A 20,313-nucleotide genomic window follows, 5' to 3' on the forward strand; every position below is an offset into this window, starting at 1 on the left:
TGTCAACCCTCCAGTAACGCTAGAGGAAAAGTCAGGGGATCACCAAAAAACTGGCCAACTGACCAACAAAACTAACGTTGCCATCCACACAGCCACGGCATTAGCGGGGCTAAGAAAAGCAAACATTAATTGCCTGGCTGTGAAACAATGCAAACTCAAGACTCACGTTTACTTTCTGCCTTACTACAAAGGCTACTATAAATGGGACACTGCCTCCTGTATTGGCAATATCGTAAATCCTGACGTGTGGAATTGTTAAACATCAACATAATTCCTTGGCTACAAAAAGGAATTAAAGAACTGAAACACTGGTTGATGGATGGGAGGTGTAGTATAAAAACATCACAGTTATGACCTAATTGCAGACACATTGGCCAAAAAACTGAGATTTTATTTAAAATGGCAAAGGGAAGTGTCTGGAACATCTTGATCAGACACATTGCACAGACAAAAAGCAATATGTTCTGCAGGAAAAGCATGATGTTAGTTTCAATTAGGCTCATGATCTGCAGAGAATATAGTGTTTGGCGTTTCTGTCAATGTCATTCTGAAAGCCGAGATGCAGAAATCCAAATAACAAGGCAGTTTATTTTGATGTGAGGTCCTGTCTAATGAAAATGAAACAACACAAGCTTTGGTTTGGCTGTTTATGTGTTAATGTGGGCTAGGGAACAATTTCAACAATCAGATAGCTCTCCTTACAGTGATCTCATGGGCCTCCAGTGCTCTCTGCAGTGCTTTTAACATCATACAACCTCATGTTGGAAGACGAGCTCAGCCCCATGCAGGTGAACACTTCACTTGTGTCCTGAATAACGGGTTATTTGACCAGAATGCCACTGATGTAAGACTGAGAAACAGTGATACACACTACAGGGGCCCAGGGGACTGTCCCCTCCCTCTTCCTGTTTACTCTGAACATTAGCAAACCAAAGATCTGATTGTGGACTTCCGCTGGACTAAACCGCCGCTGATCCATGTGTCCATCCATGGGGAGATTGTCCACACCTATAATTACCTTGGACCGCACCAAAACATAGTTGTGAACACAGAGGCCATCTGCAAGAAGGAATCTTTTATGCTGTTGTGTGCTGGGGACGCGGACAAGCTCAACACGCTAGTTAGATCGGCTCAGTGACAGGAGTAAGAGTTCAGATGGACTTCCTGGAAGCGGTGATGGAGAAATATTGGTTAGCATGTTGGTTGGCATCCTGAACAATGTCTTCAGCCATGCACCATTCCTGCTGCTGGCCATAAAACCGTATCACACATCCTTGGTTTAACTTTTTAACCTTTAAGATATAATTACGTGCATTTGGCACACTTTACTGCAATTTGCACATTCACTTACAAGGGCAACTTTTTTTTTAAATACTTGTGTGTGATGTTTGTACTATTCTTTGCAACTGTGCACTGCGGCTGTGACATGTGAATTTCCTCCTGGGGATAGATAATTCAGCGTCATCACGACTAAGATGTTGAAAACAGAAATGTGTGGTTATCAGTCCTTGAAAGCCATAAATGCAAGGTGGAGCCACAGGGCAAGGTGTGAGCTGTTGGTTAATTGCTACAGGCCCTCTGGACAGCCCTCATGTTTACTTCCTCTTCCTCCCTCCATCCACGCACTGTGGGACATCACGTGATTCGAAGGAATTCACACTGGAATGAAGACTGGATCTTCCATTTCTGGCTAAAATGAGCCTTGTCCAACACTAGAGAGCAGATTCAATTGTGAGCCATAGTGGATAGAATCAAACAGCAAATGAATGTCTGAGAAGCTCATTAGAAATCACTAACATTTACATCATACTGGAAGTGGATGAATTGATTTCTTAATGCTTCTATTAGCAGTTATTTGGTGAAGTGGAGCTACTGGTGGACAGGCATGAGCTGAGCTGTGGAAAAGGGACAAATCAGCGAGCTCAATACTTTTCCGACGCTGTCATCGCCGTTCCTGAATCTTGGAAAATAACGGAACAACTGTATTCACTTTTTGCATAACTGCAAGACATCAGCCACAGGAATGGCCAGTAACAGTACCCAGGTCCTAAGGGCCATTTCTTGAAATACAGAGTTTGAACGTCTAACTATTATTTTCTGTGGATACAAAAGCCTAATGAATCTGGCAAGGATTTGATTTGTGGAATATTCCATTGAATCCAACCCCTCCATTGATTGGGAATGTATGACATGTGTATTAGTCATGCAGTGTGTTTTATTTTTCCTGGCAGCAAGGCTCACCGCAGCATTATCACTCTCCTCACAAACTGCTGTATCCAGTTTTTCTAAAATCCCCCTCCGGCCATGTACGTCCAACAGATAAGCCCAAAATGTAAACAAGTCATAAATACATCTGCAAACACAGTTTTGGCTCTGCAGTAAAAGTTTACAAGGCACAAAGTAAGAGCCCAGCATTACGCAATGGGGTTTTAATAGAGGCAATGCATGCAGGGTGAAGGCGGAGTGAATGATGGGTTTCATCAACCACTAACTCCTTTTCATCCACCTGTCTCGTTTCCAACAGATAAACTGTAGCTTTGTTTTAGCCTTTACAATTAATGAGTAGCTTGCAGCTGGTAAAAACTCTACAGAATTCCTCCATTCATTGTATGGACACAGAGAAGACAACAAGGGCTCTAGGAATATTCTCTAAAACAATCATTAATTTATATTACCTAAATTGTAAGCAATTGAAAACACAAGATAGGGTAGATCATTTTCTCTGATGGGTCGACAGTCTACCAGAGGCCAAATTCAACACACATCTGGCTCTGTAAAATGGAATAGATCAGCTTGAGCTTATCCATTATCGTGTCGTCCACCAATTTATTCTTCCTCTTCACCAAAACTTTCCAGTAAGTTAAAGAAAGTTGATTAGAAAACACGGTTTTACTTTTAGCCTTTTTTCTGCCAAATGTTGTTTGTGTCCTGCTCTAAGAGCCACAGTTACATACAAACTGACATTAAAAGTTTTAAGTAATTATGTTTTGTCGCTTTTTCTACTACATAATACAAAAAAGAAATTGTTTCAGTCTGAACTCGTTATTGTGAAATGTTTGTAGTTTCATATCAGACATTCTACAATTTTAAAAGTTAGTTTTTTCAAACAAAACCCAGGACGTTGCCCCAGGATTGCAGATTCTTCACCACTAAGTTATAAGTATCGATGTCGTGCAGCCAGTTCCTGATTGCTTTTATCTATTCTAGACAGATTCTAAATGGTATAAATCTTTGTCAGGAAAATTGTCAGGGAGTGATGCCTTATGTTTATGGAGACAATAACTGTGGTTTTTTGTTATAAATGGAAAAAAACACAGCAGTTAGCTCTGGCAGCAGTTGTCATCAAATCAGACAAGGACAGAACTCACATTTCATCAACAAATGTGCAGATGAAGAAGAAGCAGATGAATGGCTCGGAGGCCCTTCACTGTGACAGCACATGGTTAGCGGTGAAACATATTTGGTGCTGTTGATGTTTTGAGAGACCGCCGTGCCATACAACATTTCATTTGCATTCTTGGGTGCTGTGGACTGCTGAGATTGTAAAGTCTTATTGTGAAAACAATTTTTAAACTGACAGGTCATGCAATGTAACAATTGTGCATCTCTGAATCACAGGCAGCAAAATTCCCCTCAGGGACAGTGGAGAAAAGACTTAACTGTTGAGTGTGGAGGGTCATTCGTGGCATTTTGTAACAGTATGATAACAAAGCCACCTAAGCTTAGATGTCCACAACAGTCCGCTTCTGGGTTTGCTCAGGTGCTGCCGGAAATTCTGCCGTATGTCCTTCATTTCCCCAGGGATGTCCGTTACCTTCCGCTTACTTTGTGTTGGCATTTTAAACTCAGGTGGATTTCTGAGAACTATGGTTACCTGTTCCTCAGATCTCTGCAGGGTAAATCCAGACAGCTAGCTAGACTATCTGTCCAATCTGAGTTTTCTGTTGCATAACAAAAACAACTTTTAAATGTACACGTCTCACTCCAGGATAAGAAATAATGATGAGGAGCAAACAAGATGGGAGTCCTTTCTACCCCGGTGAGTAACTTCATGTTGGGCCGGTGACTGCATGGAATATAAAAACTTCAAAACATTGAATGTTCATATGCGTACAAATGGTGTTTGACTACTTTATATGAGCCAGTAAACCTCCCCAAAACAACTGTGAGAGTTCTGGTTGATCCAAACTCCTGCAGAAAACGGTCAAATTTAGGGATCCTAGGGTGTCCTTGTGGCTTAGGGGTCAAACAAGCCCCCCATGCAATCCCATTCAATTAGAAAAGACTTAGTTTAGAAGATATCCACTTCAGTGGTGTAACTCTAGCAGTAACCGGAGCTCTATGTCAGCGTTAGAAAGCATGTTTGCACTGAAGAGGAGTAACTTAAAAAAGCAAAGTATGAACCAACATGATAAGGCCCTGTCTTGAAGATGTCCCCCATGTCAGAATTGAATTTTAAGACTATCAATTACACCATTACTGTCTTTAATAAAGTTGCCAAATATGGCTCTCGGTATACCTGCATTGAAAAGTATAAAGAGAAAATCCTATTAGTGACTGTTAAAGGGCCCAGCTGCTCCTCTAAATAAAGTACTAAGTTACTTGGCTAATTGGAGGCTAGTTAAATAATTGTATCGCAGTTTGCTTAATGTGTACAGTTAAAAACACAGCCTTTGTTTTGTGATGATGCGTGCTATGATGAGTGTTTGTAAAGTCCTGTATTGCCAAAAAGGAATGTGTGCTAAAACAAACAACTTCAGACAAGTTGTAGACTTATTCGAACATAGGTTTTTATTTATTTATTTACATTTTATACTTATACAAAAACGACTCTTTTTGATAACAGGACTGCAAAGCCAGAACACTTGCAAAGATTCAAAACAACCATGAAGTCTAAAATACAGAGTGGTCTTGTCAGTTTTTAACAGCCAACTGTGGAATATGATCCAGTTAAAGCACTCCACAACACCACAAACGTCATTTCTCCCTATACAATGTGCACGTTGCATTACTATCTGGGATGTTTTTGTACAGTTTCTCCAAACTACAGTTTAAATACAGTATCAAAGACACAAAATACAACATCTGTCTCAAAGCAGGTTGTAATCAAGAAGCCTACAGTATAAAGAATATGCAACATAGTATGAGTGTATATACTATATATTTATATATACACACGCTGCAGACAGTCAAACTGAAGACTACCAAGGCCCCCCATACTACCAAACTAAGCTGTTCTATTCACATTTAACAAGAATATCCAAAGATGCCATGAAACAGCAACCATAATACAAAAGTCACCAAAAATATATGTCATTATGAAGAGCTACCATGTTTTTTTCTTATATTTTCATACTTTTAAATAAACCATAAGGACTGGAAAACATATACAACATCAAGTGTACATTGAGAAGGCATGTCCTGTATATAATCATATTTTAAAACATTGCACTTAAAAGGGATAACGTACAGAAAACAAGAGGGCATGCTGAACAACAGATCAAAGATGGATGAAAAGTCATCGACAAATAAGGCCTTGACAGAATGCATCGGCAACTGAAGACATGCTCTCCACTTCACAGAACGATATGAACATGCAACATTAGAAACAAACAGAAAGAAACTGAATAGAACCATTTGTTTGCTATCAAAGCTTTGTTCCTTGTTTCACAGATCAAATGGGGTCCTTGCCTATTTGATTCACCTTCAGTCACATTATAATTAAACTAAATTTTACATTCTTTTTTTATATATATATATAATTCACCATTCCAAAGACAAAATGAAATCTTTTAAAACCACACCTGTCTATTTATTGCACACTATTGGTTCACAAAAATATTTTGGGCACTTTTGCGTTTCAACAAACAGCAGCATTTCATTATAAAAGTTGTTTGAATACACACCTAACACAACAGATGAAAAGCATGACATACAAATGGAGAATAGAAAACATTTTTCTAATGTTGATATTGTGCAAATAGAGTTAATAGGTCCATTTACTAAGGCTAGCCTCTCAATTGCACAACATCATACAGTGTAAAGGGCAAAACAGCAGGACCCTCTTGCTAAATAGCATGGACCATTTCGAATGATTATCTCTCTTTTATTATGTGCATTTACTGATTGCCATGGCAATTCCCTAATGAGATAGAGAACTTTTGGTCCTGTAGGAAAAAGAACGATTTGTACCCAGATAAAAAGGGCAAATGGCACAACTTTGAAAAAGTGACTGATCGGATGGCGCAGGGAGACGCATGCTCTTATTTAAGACAGCTCTCAGTGAATTTCAATGATAAGGACAGGGTAATACTGATGTCCTCATCACAGCAATATTCATCTTTACATTTACAATCAACCCTGTATATATGAGGTCTAACATCCTGCTGTGATAATCCTTAATGTCGGCTGTTTGCATTACTTTCAGGGGGCGACAGAATATAAACAATGAACCACATACACAGTCAGTAGCATTCAACTCATGGATTACCACCATGGGCATCATTATCTTCTCAAAATACAGGCACAAGTAGACGATTACAACCATGTTGGCACAATACCAATACCAAGAATTGGAAGTTTGACCCAAAAACAGCATTAAAGTTAATGAAATTAGTAACGTCAACTGCTAAACTGTGCAGTTTGAGGACAAGCTCTTGCAATAAATTTATCATTTACAATGATTTAACTCACAGTATTCACATTCACCCATTAGCTATTATGCTCTTATTGCTTTTAAAGCAATACGATCACATGCCACCCAATACCCTGGTAATCTGTTCTGACTGTAAATGGGCCATCACAGATAGCAATCATAATCTGTTTGCATCATCACTTACTGCTTCCCCGGCTGCAGACGTATGTATTTTTTAAATTTTAATCGGGGAATTTTTCACAATTTAGTTTTTCCCTTTGTGATAACTTAGGTAAAGGAAAAAAAATCCACACACACACACACACACACACACACACACACACACACACACAACATAATATTCTTGGTTTATCCCTCACAAAGTCAAACGAGAATATAAATTTTAAAAAAAAGACAATCACGTCGTACCTAAGTGAACCATCACTTCAACAGTCATGCAATATCCTTGAATATTAGCGTGTAGCCGTTTGTAAATCAGGATGACCAAAAATTAAAAGACATGTGAGATATCAATATTCTGAGCACAAAAATGCAATTTCACAAGTAGGCCTAAATTCAACTCGGATGAAATGCTACATTATTATATCTTAGGAATCCAATTGGAAATGGAACATGGCAGTTGTGAGAAAATCTTGTTACTCCAAATTAAAAAATGTGTGTTTTCCATGAAGTTGTGTCTTATTCAGTGATTTTTTTTGGTTTATTTTGAAACAAAAGATCCATCAAGTTTTACTAAACTATTAGCATTTAGTTTTTTGGAGATGCAAGATTAGATTTTCTAACAGTGTTAAAAAAAAAAAGTGTAATGTGTCAGAAAAAAAATATATATACTGCACAAATGTCTTAAGGGAATACTCAGTCAATATAATTTCAAGTTTTAAAACATTTAAAAATGAAACGTACTTTGTGTATATAGATAAAAAGAAATGCACATACACACACACACACGCCTGACATATCATATTTCACAACACTCAACATACACAGCATTCAAATAGTAAAACTACAGTACAAGCTATTGCAATATAGATAATATTGACATTAAACGGTTTGCCTATAGCAACGGCACTGAAGGAATAACACAGTCTCTGCCCATACAAACTAGCATTGTCACTATAAAAGAAATACCTTTTTTTTTTTTTAGCTCAGTTTGCAAAGACTTGATTTGTCACTGTCGGCAAAGTCAAGACCTCTTTTTCCTCTACGCGTTGCTTTGCTCAAATGGGAACTCTCAGGCACTTTCCAAAAGTAGGGCAAGGCTTGGATTCAACACACCTCAAACTGGCTAAGACAGAAATTAATTTAGCTGGAGCTGCACTCACGTCATATGGGAAAAAGAAACCTTCCTAAAAACGAGTCTTAAAAAAAAAATACTGTTCACTTGCTTCATTTGAAAAAAATACTAGGGATGCACCGGTCCAACTTTTTCAGTCCTGATTCCGATACCATTGTTAAATTAATGAGCTGCATGCCTCACTCTGTGGAAGAGACTGGGATCATTCTTTTATATGTAAGGCAACATCAGGCTCAACTTTAACATTTCTTTCCTAACTTTGTATATCAAAATCTAATAAATAAATACATTGATACACAATTACTGAATTGTTATTTATTATTAAAATAAATTATATATTATTTATAATAATTATGTTATTAAAATAAATCGTGCACCAGCAACTTGGTAAGAAAAACTTAAACATCAACAGGACAATTTAAGTGTAAACCTTTTTTATATGCAGCAACAAACTATTTAAAACTTAAACAGGAATTAAAATTCCAGTATATAATGTATATTTCAATTGAATAGATCGGCCCCATTGTCACGATACTTGATTAAACTACTTGAGTCAGTGTCTGCCCAATATCAGAATGGGACCGGTGCATCGCTAAATACTACTACTTTGAAACTCAGGTTTGGAGATGGACTAAACTCAGATTTTATGAAATCTTATGTCACCAACAAGAAAATTACTTGATTCAAGTTTGGGGAAAATGATTTAAACAAAGAAAATTATAACTTACTTTGCTTGATTTGGCTTGTTGTAAAACATGAACTCAAATAAGTGCATCTGTGTTGCGTGTGGACGTGTTGAGAAAACTTCAATCATGGCGTCTTGATCGCTTCACATGATGAGGTTTCAACATGTGCACATGTCCAAGTTATCCCTTTTAGTGGCAAAAGCATTTCAATAGATATTCCCATATGACATGACTGCAAAATAAGACATGGTGGGAAAGCAGAAGGCTTGAATCACTCTATGGTAATGGAAGCCAGCTCCTTGCCCTGGGCATGCTGCTGCTCTTCTTCAAACACCTCTGGGGAACTGCCGACTACACTGTTGTCCAACTTGGTGTCCTCCGTCATGGCGGCCGTCTCATCGGCGTCCATCTTGAGGGAGGTTGGGGCTTCCAGGGGGTCCAGGGGCTCGGGTGAAAGGAAGCCGGAGGAATTCTCGCAATTCTGGGTAGAGGAGGAGACCTGGGAGATGACGGGCATCTGGACTGAGGAGGAGGACGATGCTGCAGTGGTGGTGGAGGTGCTGCCCGGGTAGACGGGGTGATGTTCTGACTCCTCTAGCTCATACTGGACTCCCAGCGCCTCCTCCTCTTCCTGTACTTGGCTCAGGTAGTCGGGCACGAGGAAATCACTGCAGTGACAAAGAGAATCAGAGGAGTTCAATACCTTAAATTTCCTATCTTGACACAATTTTTAAATTGTACATGTGGACAATTTAAAAGAGGTTATATTAGCTTATATTTACAAAGACACATGCATGTTCAATGTCTTTTCAGGAATAACTGCCTCCACCAGTAAATAACGGTTGTTAACATCAAGTCTGCAGTTTAACCAGGCAGAAGTTAAAGTGCAACATCTCAAGCCATCAATGTGCTGCCTTGATGCTCTGCCAACAAACTTTAAAAACTGTTTTTAACTGCTTGTCAGCAGATTTGCTGAAAATAGTTAACAATTTTCTCCAATATGGCATCTTCCCTAAGGTACTGAAAACTGCATAATTAGGCCTATTCTAAAAAAAGACCATTTTTAAGCAGAAATAATGGGAAAAAAGTAGCACAGCAGCTTTTTAGCGTTAAAAGGCTTTCTAGATAACTTCCAGTCTGGATGTTGAACCCATCGCTGCAATGAAACTCCTCTTATTAAAGTTTTTAGTGTGGGACACAACTGATTACACAATACTGCTAGACAGACTAGAAAAGACTAAAAAGACTGGGCTGGCTGTCCAGCAGAGTCCTAGATTGGTTATAATACTATACACTAGACAAGGGATACTTTGTTTACATGGGCAGCTATAGATCTGAGTGATCTAGCGTGATATGGTGTTCCTCAAAGCTGCATTCTTGGACCTCGGCTTTTCAACCTAACCTCTAAAGGCTCTCTTTGGGCAGAATTATAAAAAAACAATTACATTGCTTATAATTTGTGGACGATACCCCGCTTTATGTAAAACTTTCCCCAATTAGACTTGCTGCATTAAACCACTGACAAATAAATGTCTGGATAAACCAGAACTAAATAAAAGACAAAACTAAGATTATTGCCTTTGATGCTAAAGAAGAAAGAATAAAAGTGGAGGCTCATCTTAATTTCTTTTGAGTCAAAAAACAAAGTTCGAAATCAAACTTATTTTTTATTCAGATCTGCAACTGTACTTGAAATAATAATTAGATGGATGTTTTGTTCCAACTTTCTGTACACATTTGCATTTGGCGCATACTTGTGGGTCCAGTCAATCAACAGAATTAACTAAAGCACCAACTTTTTTTGATGGCCTAAGTGTAATTAGATATAGGGTGGATATTTTATATTTTATATGTTGCCAGAATATTTTGTGCACCAGAGGATGTGCCTATACAAATGCTTCAAATAATGCCCAATTAGAAAAATGTATATGGATATACAAACCTTTAAAGTCAACAAATCATTGATGAATTTTGATCTATACTCTAATGCATTCCCACTCTAGCTAGGTCCCCATGTGACTATACCCTACACAATTCCATTTAAATTCCTATGACAGGGACTCTTTAAAAATGTGCGCGTGCGAAGTGTGACCATGGTTGTAAACTAGATTTATCAGAGTACCCACTCCTGGAGCTTAACATCATAAACCACTATTATCAAGCAAACTGGAAATTAGAGCTTAGTATCCAAAATAAATAGTTAAGTTTGGGTGTAAGTGTCATATCTAGCACAGATAACAGATGAATCTCACAAACTGAACAAAAAATACAACGTAGTTAACATGTCTTTTTATGTGAAGACTGTGGATGGAGTTAAGAGTCTGACTGGATTGCCATAGAATTTTCCACACTGTTATGACCATAGGCGTAGACCTTCTACTATAAAACTTTTGAAGAGTCAATGGCCCGTTTGAGTCCTGCCGACCTGTGAGGGCTTGAGTTGATTAAGAAGTGGAAAAGTCTGGGAAATAAAAACACTCGTCCACTTTATAAAGACACTGTGTGCTAACTTTCACAAGGCTTTGTGGACAGAGCTGTTGATAAAAACAAAAAACCCGCTCTATTTGGTTAAGGAAAATCCATTTGAACAGAAACAAAATGTTTTGTTTTGCAGCTATTGTCAGGTCCAACGTTTGAGCATGTTTTAAAAAGGTGCCACTGTCTCTCTCAGTCAAATACTTCAGGTACACTTGATCTGAGCATTCAAATCAATTGTAATCATCTCAAAAACAGTTCTACACAAACAAACTCAAAAAAGGAAAAAACAATCAAATGAACCTCAGGTATTAGAATCTAAACTAAAGTCAATTTTTGATCCAGGTGAGATCTGAGTAAATGATGAGGTCAGCACCCCCGGACTCCTCACCTGCTCTGGAAGTAGTTTGCTAGTTCGGATGCCTCATGGTTCAGACTCCTCAGGTGTACAATTAAATTGCCAGAGTTGGTGAACATGGCCCCGCACGTTTTGCACTCATAAATCCGCGGCTTGCGGATTATGTGTCGGGAGACCCTCATGTGGTGCTTATATTCACCGAAGGACGTGAATGTGGCGCTACAAATCTGGCACCGGAAACAGCGTTTACCTTCGTGCTTCAGCCGATGCATCTTTAGGGAGTAGGCCCGTGTGAACTTTTTCCCACAGCGGTCACACTGGAAAGGCTTAATGCCTGGGGGGGAATAAATAAACAAAGTTCAGCTGATTTGTACAATAGTATCACGTGTTGGGTGAGGTAAGTTGAAGGAGGGGGTTAATGACTACATCTTACCACAAATTTAGCCCCAACTGTTTTCCAAATCACTTTTTTTCCCAGAATGCCCAGAACAAATAGCTTCATTTATCACTAATCGGTTAACAAGTTGTAGGAAAATAAAGCAACCCACTATCATTTATCCTTTTATTTAGATTTCAATTAGCATCTGCACTTCTGATAATAACAACTCTCTATGTAGACTTTGGTGGATTCTAGGACAGTTTTAAATCCAGTTCTGTAATGTAAACATACTGATATTTCTTAAGCTCCAAGTCTAAAGAATGTCTTAACAAATCAAATAGCAATTTCCCGCATGCTAAGACAAGGAATAAAACATGTAGATGGTAATTTAGCTAAATAGCAAAATATGTGATCTGGTCAAATTTGAGTTTTAGCTCTTTAAATATCAATCTTTGAATTGGAGCTCCTAGAAATTGTTTCTTCCACAAGCTTCTCACCAAAATAGATTAACTGAGGGATTTAAAATGATTTGCCTTAAGCCTTTTTACACACTAAATGTTCAAAGACCAAACAAATATTTTGAAATGTTGTGGCCTGCTTTGCTTTGTTTACATTACAGATACAAACTCTCACCATATTTTTTTACACAGCAGGGTAAATATGCTAAAATATTCTATTGTCTTTGGTAAAACAAACTGCTCAGTAACTTTGACTCCTTTTATCATGAATGATATGTACTCTTTCAATGGTACTCCACTTATTCACCTTATCACCAGACCAAGCCAAGCTCAATAGATTTGAGATTGAGCATTGTTCTGGGGAGTCTGCTCTGTATTTGCTCTGCACAAGAGGTGTGACCAACAGGCATAATTCAAATGACTCTGTATGCAACTGGAAAGTCCTCCAACCAATCAGACCAACGATCCAGGTGACATAGAAGCAACAGCGGCATCGGCGGGTTTGCTTTGCTTTGGTGGCCGCCGCTATGTTGATTGTAAACAAGAAGCTGTTTAGTCGCTTCTCTATCATTATTGTTTTAAACCCGCCAATAGCGCGCCAGGTAGATAAGCCAGTTAGTGATTGGTTCCCGCAAAACTGTGAACTGAAGCAGAAGAATTATACGTGCAGGTTTCCAGACTGAGTTGCAGGGTGAAATCAAATTGCCGGCAGAGTGGGCAGGGTTTACCCAGTCTAACTTTCACTGCCATTTTGAAAAGTCTATGACAGTTTTTGGGCTGTGTTAAATATTCGAAAAAAGGTGCATGCCGGAGATTGTGTCACAAACTTTTGTTTCCAACTTAGACTAAAAAACACAATGTTCCACATTTCACATACCGGAGTGTATGAGCATATGCTGTTTCAGGTTTTGAATGCGTGTGAATCTGACTCCGCAGGTTGGACATTGGAAGGGCCTGTCGGGGCCATTGGTCCCGGGCCTGGCTGAGGGGCTGATATAGAGGTGGTATGGGTACTGAATACCTTCTAACCTGAAACACAAAGAGGGGAAACAACAAAGTGATATTCATATAGGGGGGGCTTCATTATTCAATTAAATTATATCTTGAATACTGAAAAACATTGCAATGAAGTAACTTTCAGAGTACTTTGCTTGTCTCCTTGCATATAAATAAATAGCTGGTGAGTTTTGAGGTGAAAAGGGTCCACGCATTATGTCATTTAAAAAATTGTGGTTGGACCATTTAAGTGCTGGGTTGTTAGTGATGATAGCGATATGCGTCAGACTGCTTGGACGTTCTAAGATTTCCAGTTAGACGCTACGTTAGCTTTTACATAAAATGCATCACTCGTGTTTGTTGCTTGAGGCTATAATATGCAACCAGCTTTCTTTAAATTATACTACATAATGTCTTGGGCCTTTTAACATGACATCCAAAAGTAATATCTAAACAGGTGTGGCTCAGACATTCAGTTATGAGGTTTATGTCTATATATTTTTTTACAGCTTATGACTTGCCTTGCTGCAAGTTGAAACAAATCATGATACCTTTCATCATCTTCTGCGTGTCCTCCAGTGTTAGAGGTGCTCTGCATTGACGGCAAGCCTTCAGACACTCCCTCATCCATTGACCCTAGAAAGAGTTAGAAACATTTGTTACTCATATCGTAGCGGTATACTGAAAATCTGATCATGCTGGATGAGGTTAGACTGTAGGTCTTTGAGGGCTAATCCCATATTTAAGGATTGATGCTGCTAGATTCCAATTCACTGTTAAACAGTTTAGGAAAAAAATGCAAGCGTTTCCATTTTCTTTTTAATTATGGCAGGGCAAAAGAGTTTTTCAAACTGCTTTTGGGCCACCAGACAAAACTTTCCAGAGAAACCAATACAAATAAAACTCCTCTAAATGGGTTAGAGCTCCGAGGGCTGGGTGAAGCAGGTTTGACGGAAGTTTAACAAAGTGTCAGTGTTAACTGGGTCAGGACGCATCCTCTATTATAGCAATGATAGATACAATATTACTAGTCTATATCCACGACGTTCCACTTAGAGAAAGTCCTGGATATAGATCTGTCCAATCAGAGTTTTCTGTTGCACGACTAAAACAACTTTTGAACGTACACAAATTCCACCAAAACAAGTTCCTTCCCGGGGCTATTTTGCAGCGGCACTGTGGCTCTGTCCGGCACTTGGCGCCGCACATGACAATTGTGATTGGTTTTAAAAAAATGCCAATAAACCAGAGCGGTGTGGACCAGCCAGACCCTTCTCTGCAGGTCTGTTAAGGAAGATCTGGCAAAGCGAGACCCCTTTAAGCTAATTGTTCTAATTTCTAGGCGGTGGCCATTAATTTTTGAATTGACAATTGTCTGGAGCAGACTGCATCAGCTAGAGCTAGCTAGGCAATGCTAAAACTACAAAAGCTGGGAGCTGGGTTTCCAGTTGATTTTTTTTAATGTTTTAAATTTTTAAACGAGAAACCTGTAGTCTTACATGTGCACTTGAATGCTACAGACATGGTGTTGAGCTAAAAGACTGAGGCTAAAACAGCATGTCCCAAGTAAAGAGTCAGGATCCTTACTAGTCGATGATCCATGCTGAACACATGGAAATAAAGCAATGGCATTGTTCTTGCTTTGCAGGGTAGAACTAGTTAGTCCTAGTATTATTTATGAACATTTTATTATTGCTGTTAAATATTATTAACATAACTCTTGGGATGGTTTGGATTCTTACTATGGAAAAACATACTTGGACAACAAGCACAGTGTGTTTATCTTAAACGGAATCTTTAATGTTCAAATTTTTAACAGTACACTTCACTTTAATAAGAGAATTCAATAAACATAACGCTGTCCAATGCAAGCAAGGTGGAGTTGGTGAAGTGTAAACTTCACCAGTGCAGGACAGACCTGCCATCATTACTCTATACTCTGATATAGTGGATGTCCATCATTTTTCCTGTAACCACACACATTTCTGTAGATTGAGAACGAGATGGAGGTGGAGCAACAACGGTCATTCATGGAGTCAAACACTTGATTTGGCCTTGATGTGCTTATTGACCATTTGTTAGTTTTGGATCATAAAAGGGTCATTCTTTTCTTCGCAAACAATGTATAGCATTTTCAATTGATTGAAAATGTTTTATATGATGGTCGGAGATAAAATTGCACATTACACTTTTGTAAGGGTCTTAAATATAATGTGTGTGCTCTAATATGCGGACCAATCTAAGGCCGAGTTCAGACAGCCTAAACTGGCTGTCCAACGGTCTGGCAAAAACGCAGCTCTTTTCATTCATTTTGAATGGGGGTAGCACATTTAGAGTGTGGCAGGGGTTGCTGCAGGGGGGGGACACCCACCTCTCTCCCCCCTTTCTCACCTAGCCGTCCTGTCAAAAATTAAAAGACGGAAAAGCCCCCAAAAACCGCAGCAGGCCTGCGGCGAAAAGTTGAGACCGACTTGGAGGAACGCAACTCCACGTCACGCTGCCGTGGCCAATCACTTAACCGGCGACCAGACTCGTCAGTATGGTTTGAGGCAGTATAAGAATCCTGTTCAGTAAACAGAAAACATCACTGCCTTTATCGCCGCCACAGGAAAGTTTAAAAAAACTATGAGGATGTTAAAAAAAAAAAAAAAAAATGAAGCTATGAGCTATACTAAACTGTAAGCGATGAACTGCCCAGGAGTTTGTGTCTGTCTGGTCGCTTTCTCTGTGTGAATGTCCCCTAAAGACTGACAGACCTGCTGGGCCTCGTTAATGCTGCTATCTGTGTTTGGGGGCAAGGTTCAGGGGTCAGTCCTAAATGCTGTGGATCATTAAGGTAAGGAGAATCGCCCCACCTATAGAGGAGGACTGTGGGCTGATGAGGAGCTCCTCTTGGACCTGTTCACTCCCTGGCACCGTCTGCTGGTCACTCAGCGAGCTCTGGGAGGCACTGACGGGCTGCGAGGATGCCTCTTGGACCTCCTCATCACTGAGACGCTCCACCTTCACCCTCACATCTTCCTCCTCTGCCGGCACTGGCGACGACGCCGCCTTGGAGCTTTCACACGTTAGGAAGTCACTGAGCCGTCGGCCGACTATCACCTCGGAGGTCCCTGGGGTGCCCTGCTCTAAGCAACGAGGGCTCTCTGGGAGCTTTGATTTGTCTGAGTGGAACCTTCGGTCAATACCGAACGGGAAAGTCCACGGGAAGGCCAGGGAGGACTCCACAGGCTGGGCTGTGCTGTCTGAGAATGAAGGGGACGGGTTGGGGATCTGTGGGGAGGTTGCGACCATCTGTGTAGTGCATTTGAGCGGACTCTCTGGCGATGCCATTGTTACAAAGCTTTTCCGTTTGCGTCGTGATTCACGGCATACAGGAACGTTTCTCTCCATCACGCTGCAGTCAGACGAAACAGGTGACACGCTGCCATCCAACGGCGTCAGGGCACAGTTTGATGAGGCGCTCTCTGGTGCTGATTCATGTGGTTTATCTGCTGTAATGTTGTTAGTGTTGCTGTTGTTACTCGGGCTCCACAGAATACTAGACTTCATAAACTCCGAACATGTGCTAGCAACAGCAAACATCTGCATGTAACTTGCAGCTGCTAGCACGTCTATTATATTTTCTGTGCTAATAGAAAGGGTAGACGTGTAGGCATATTCCAACAGAGGAGCGAAGCCACTAACGGTCACATGATGAAGGTCCAACACAAACTTGTCCTCCTCCTCTAGCCGGCCCACCAGTTTGGAGCGGAAGAATTCACTGCAGCAGGCCAGGACCACTTTGTGGGCCAGGAAGAGCTTGTCTTGGACCCGAATGGTGACATCACATAAGTGACCCTCATTGCGCAAAGCGTTAAGCTTCTCCAGCATCTCCTGGCTGTGGGAGGTTGAGTTGTGGGTGAAGGTTTTGACCCCCATGATGGTCAGTTTATGACTGGGTACAGGAAATATGTCCTGCAGAGAGATGGAGGAAAAAAAACACAGTTTGAAAATCTAAACCATAAGATCTGGATCTTAGAAGTCAAAGATGAATTTCAGGTAGGAAAAGAAAACACTTAGATCTACTTTAAAAAAAAAAAAAAAAAACATTTTGTTACAATTTCTTATTGTTTTGTGTAGAGTCCCTTACATCAGTATGATTTGTACATAGCACTGTCAATGTTTCTAATGATTACCTATACTGAACAAAATCTAGCCTTAGCAGTTAAAGAATCAGGTGCCAGTGGACTTTCACTAAACCACTCTATTAGAAAGCAATAAATACAAAGTCAAAATGAAATGTCAAATACCACTCTGCAAAACACCAAGCCCAAAAAAGGCAAGCACATTTTGAAAGGCAGTGGACGTAGGTAGAGAAACATACTAAAGGTACTGTCTGGGAAAGACAAGGTAAAGGGGGTGGGAGCACTGAGGACAAGATGCCAAGTTATGCAACAACAATCAAAGCAGATGCGCAGCGATGCGAGCCAGACCCATGTGGAGGCCAGTGCACTACAGGATGCTCAGCAGCTGTCTGCGAGACATGTGGATTCTCTGAGGCATGAGATTTTCCATCAAACAAAAGCTCAAGTGAAGGGGCTCTTGCAGGGAGAGCAAACTCTACTCTACACACACACACACACACACACACACACACAGACACAGACAGACCACAGGAAAATACTCGTGGGCTATGTTGGCCCTGTAAAGGCAAAGTGAATTATGGACCTGGGCTGTGGAGGTGCAACAGGAGAGTGCCTAGCCTGTACCAACGAACGAAGAGAAAACAGCTTCAATTCCACCATGGGTTTAGTAAAGGCTAAAATGTCTCCTGTAGAAGAATTATTTAGCTATATGGGTTACCATTACGTTCTTCCTGACAAAAAGGAATTTAGAAATCATTTACTTGAGAGCAAGGATGTATACAAATCAAAAACGACTCGATTAAAAAAAATATACTTTCACTGCCTGCAAGTCTATAAGAGTGGATACGTAACACTGTTCTACAGAAATGTGGAAAACTTAGCTGTAAAAAAGGTAAAAAATACATTTTGCTTTATCTTTTCGTCCACTGTAAGTGTCTAAACCTTGGTCTAATACCCAATTAAAAAGAATCTTAAAAGGCAATGTGATGTGACGCCACACACACACACTTTTGTTCGTCGGGTCAGACAAAATAAGCTAATCTGAAGACATCACTGGGTCACTTGTTATGAGTTATACATATTTTATACACTTATCAAGTGATTGATCAATGATTACATAACTAAGAGTCAGCGAAAACAGTTACTAACTACTTCACTCCATCACAGAAATATTCATGATGGCGATAGGGCAGAGGAGGCGTATCCTACAACCTGGTACTTTTACTCTGTTTACATCACGTAAGCAAGTGTTTACAAGCGTTGGATTGAAACATATTGCCGAGGGCTGCTTATTAATGTGCACACAAAAAGCAGAAAGGCTTATGTTTACAAGGCATGGGGGCTAATTGTCTCGTGAAAAAGATGCTGAACAAACATGTTTGCAACAACAAACACAGTTTAGCAAACACTAGCTAACAGTGTCAAGAAGCTAATAAGTCAAATCACCCGTGAGATAAAAAACAAGTACATCCGTTAACTGTCAAAATAAAAGACAAAAACCCACACGGAAATGCTTTTCAGCATGGTGTGTTATTTAACTACCAAATAAAATATAATGAAGAGTCGTGATCAAACATTGTATTGCAAATTTCTAACCAATCCGAAATGTTACGGTTTTGCCCATTATTTGTTTGTTTTTTTAACCCATAGTGTTCTGTAAAACTAGTTATGTGTGTGTGTGTGTGTGTGTATATATATATATTATATATATCACTTTTAGAATGTATTGGTTTATACATATTCATTTCCACACTCAAAATAAACCACTATAAGCAAGTGGAAAAACAATTCATACTATTTTACCCCATTTATTTTGAAGCCAAATTAGCCACGTTTCCTGTTTGACCGTTGATAACTCTGGACTGAAGCTGCTACACATTAGCTAGCTAGCTAACTACAAAGCTAGCGCTAACCGACTCAACACAGTACTGTTAGTTGGTTCCTTTGTCCGTATCAATACTTAGGAAACAAGGTAGCTTACTAAAGTACACACCGCGGGGTTACGGTTATCACACAGACGGTACGAAGGGAATTTACCTTCTCTGATGAGGCCCGTTATATCGGCTGGGCCTCGGGATGCAAACAGCTCAGCTGACAAAAAGCAGCGATAGTCGGAGACAGCGGTGCGCCCTGCCGCTTCCCTCCAATTACTCACATTCCCTGCGCTTCTCAGGCAGTTGTCAGCCTGCCAGCCGCCAAAACTCACAGTTTAATAAAAGCTCACATTAATTCACATCACACTAGGTTGAAGTTAAAAGTTTTGAGGTGCTGTTTTCATTCCTTTGTGCTCCCCGCTGTCCTGCGCTGTATTTATATCCCCACAATGCAACGCGCATCTCTCATGGTTCTGTACAGTAACAGGAAGTCTCACATTCAGTAACATGTACAACAAAACTTACACATTTCTACTGTTTATATTCATGTATGTGCGGCATATATGGCTCTCTATAGACCTGTTAAATTAATCATAACGTGCGAATGTATTTTGTGTTTTAAATAGATATGTCTTATAGCCTACTTCATTATTTTTATATATTTCGAATTTTGAAAAAATATCATTTACACCTCAATTATTTGGCACACTAGAAAATGCAATGTGTTCACATAGCCCTACCCCTTTGTTTTTTTAATTTTCTAATTAACTTGATCTTGATACACTGTGAAAACAGAGTTGAATATATAATAAAATTATCAAATATTATGAAATTCAAATATTATGAATATTTTATAAGGTTTCTAGTAACCCAAACTGTAGTCAATGTGATGTCTACTGTTCCGTATGTATGATATTATGGGCCCATTGGTTTGGTGCTCCATTATGGCTTTCACATCTTCTAAGCTCAGCCAGCTATGAATGGAATAAGACTTTCATTAAGGTCCTTCAA

General features: G+C 39.7%; 1 protein-coding gene across 6 annotated transcripts; it reads right to left on the bottom strand.

Moving 5' to 3' along the window:
* Positions 1–8,695: 8,695 nt before the first annotated feature.
* On the bottom strand, positions 8,696–19,775 carry zbtb44 (zinc finger and BTB domain containing 44). 6 transcript variants are annotated; one of them, XM_034867076.1, is made up of 6 exons: positions 19,466–19,774; positions 16,157–17,258; positions 13,853–13,937; positions 13,183–13,334; positions 11,502–11,802; positions 8,696–9,303 (listed from the first exon to the last, which is right to left on the bottom strand). In XM_034867076.1, the coding sequence occupies exons 2-6, from the start codon at positions 17,220–17,222 to the stop codon at positions 8,907–8,909; spliced, it is 2,001 nt and encodes a 666-aa protein (XP_034722967.1). In that variant the 5' UTR covers positions 17,223–17,258; positions 19,466–19,774; the 3' UTR covers positions 8,696–8,906. The 6 variants fall into 6 exon arrangements, with proteins under 6 accessions (XP_034722967.1, XP_034722966.1, XP_034722972.1 ...); XM_034867075.1 differs by having other exon boundaries at positions 13,823–13,937; XM_034867077.1 differs by having other exon boundaries at positions 9,038–9,303; positions 11,719–11,802; positions 13,823–13,937.
* Positions 19,776–20,313: the final 538 nt, after the last annotated feature.

This window comes from Etheostoma cragini, chromosome 3 (assembly GCF_013103735.1).
Source record: "Etheostoma cragini isolate CJK2018 chromosome 3, CSU_Ecrag_1.0, whole genome shotgun sequence".
Lineage (NCBI taxonomy): Eukaryota > Metazoa > Chordata > Actinopteri > Perciformes > Percidae > Etheostoma > Etheostoma cragini.

Bases quoted from the DNA above. Each gene is read 5' to 3' on its own strand.
- zbtb44 (XM_034867075.1), bottom strand. From the start codon at position 17,222: ATGGGGGTCAAAACCTTCACCCACAACTCAACCTCCCACAGCCAGGAG. The intron at 13,938-16,156 runs GTGGGGCGATTC...AACTCTTTCTAG, and splicing joins CCCACAGTCCTCCTCTATAG to GGTCAATGGATGAGGGAGTG. The intron at 13,335-13,822 runs GCAAGTCATAAG...TTTGTGTTTCAG, and splicing joins TTGTTTCAACTTGCAGCAAG to GTTAGAAGGTATTCAGTACC.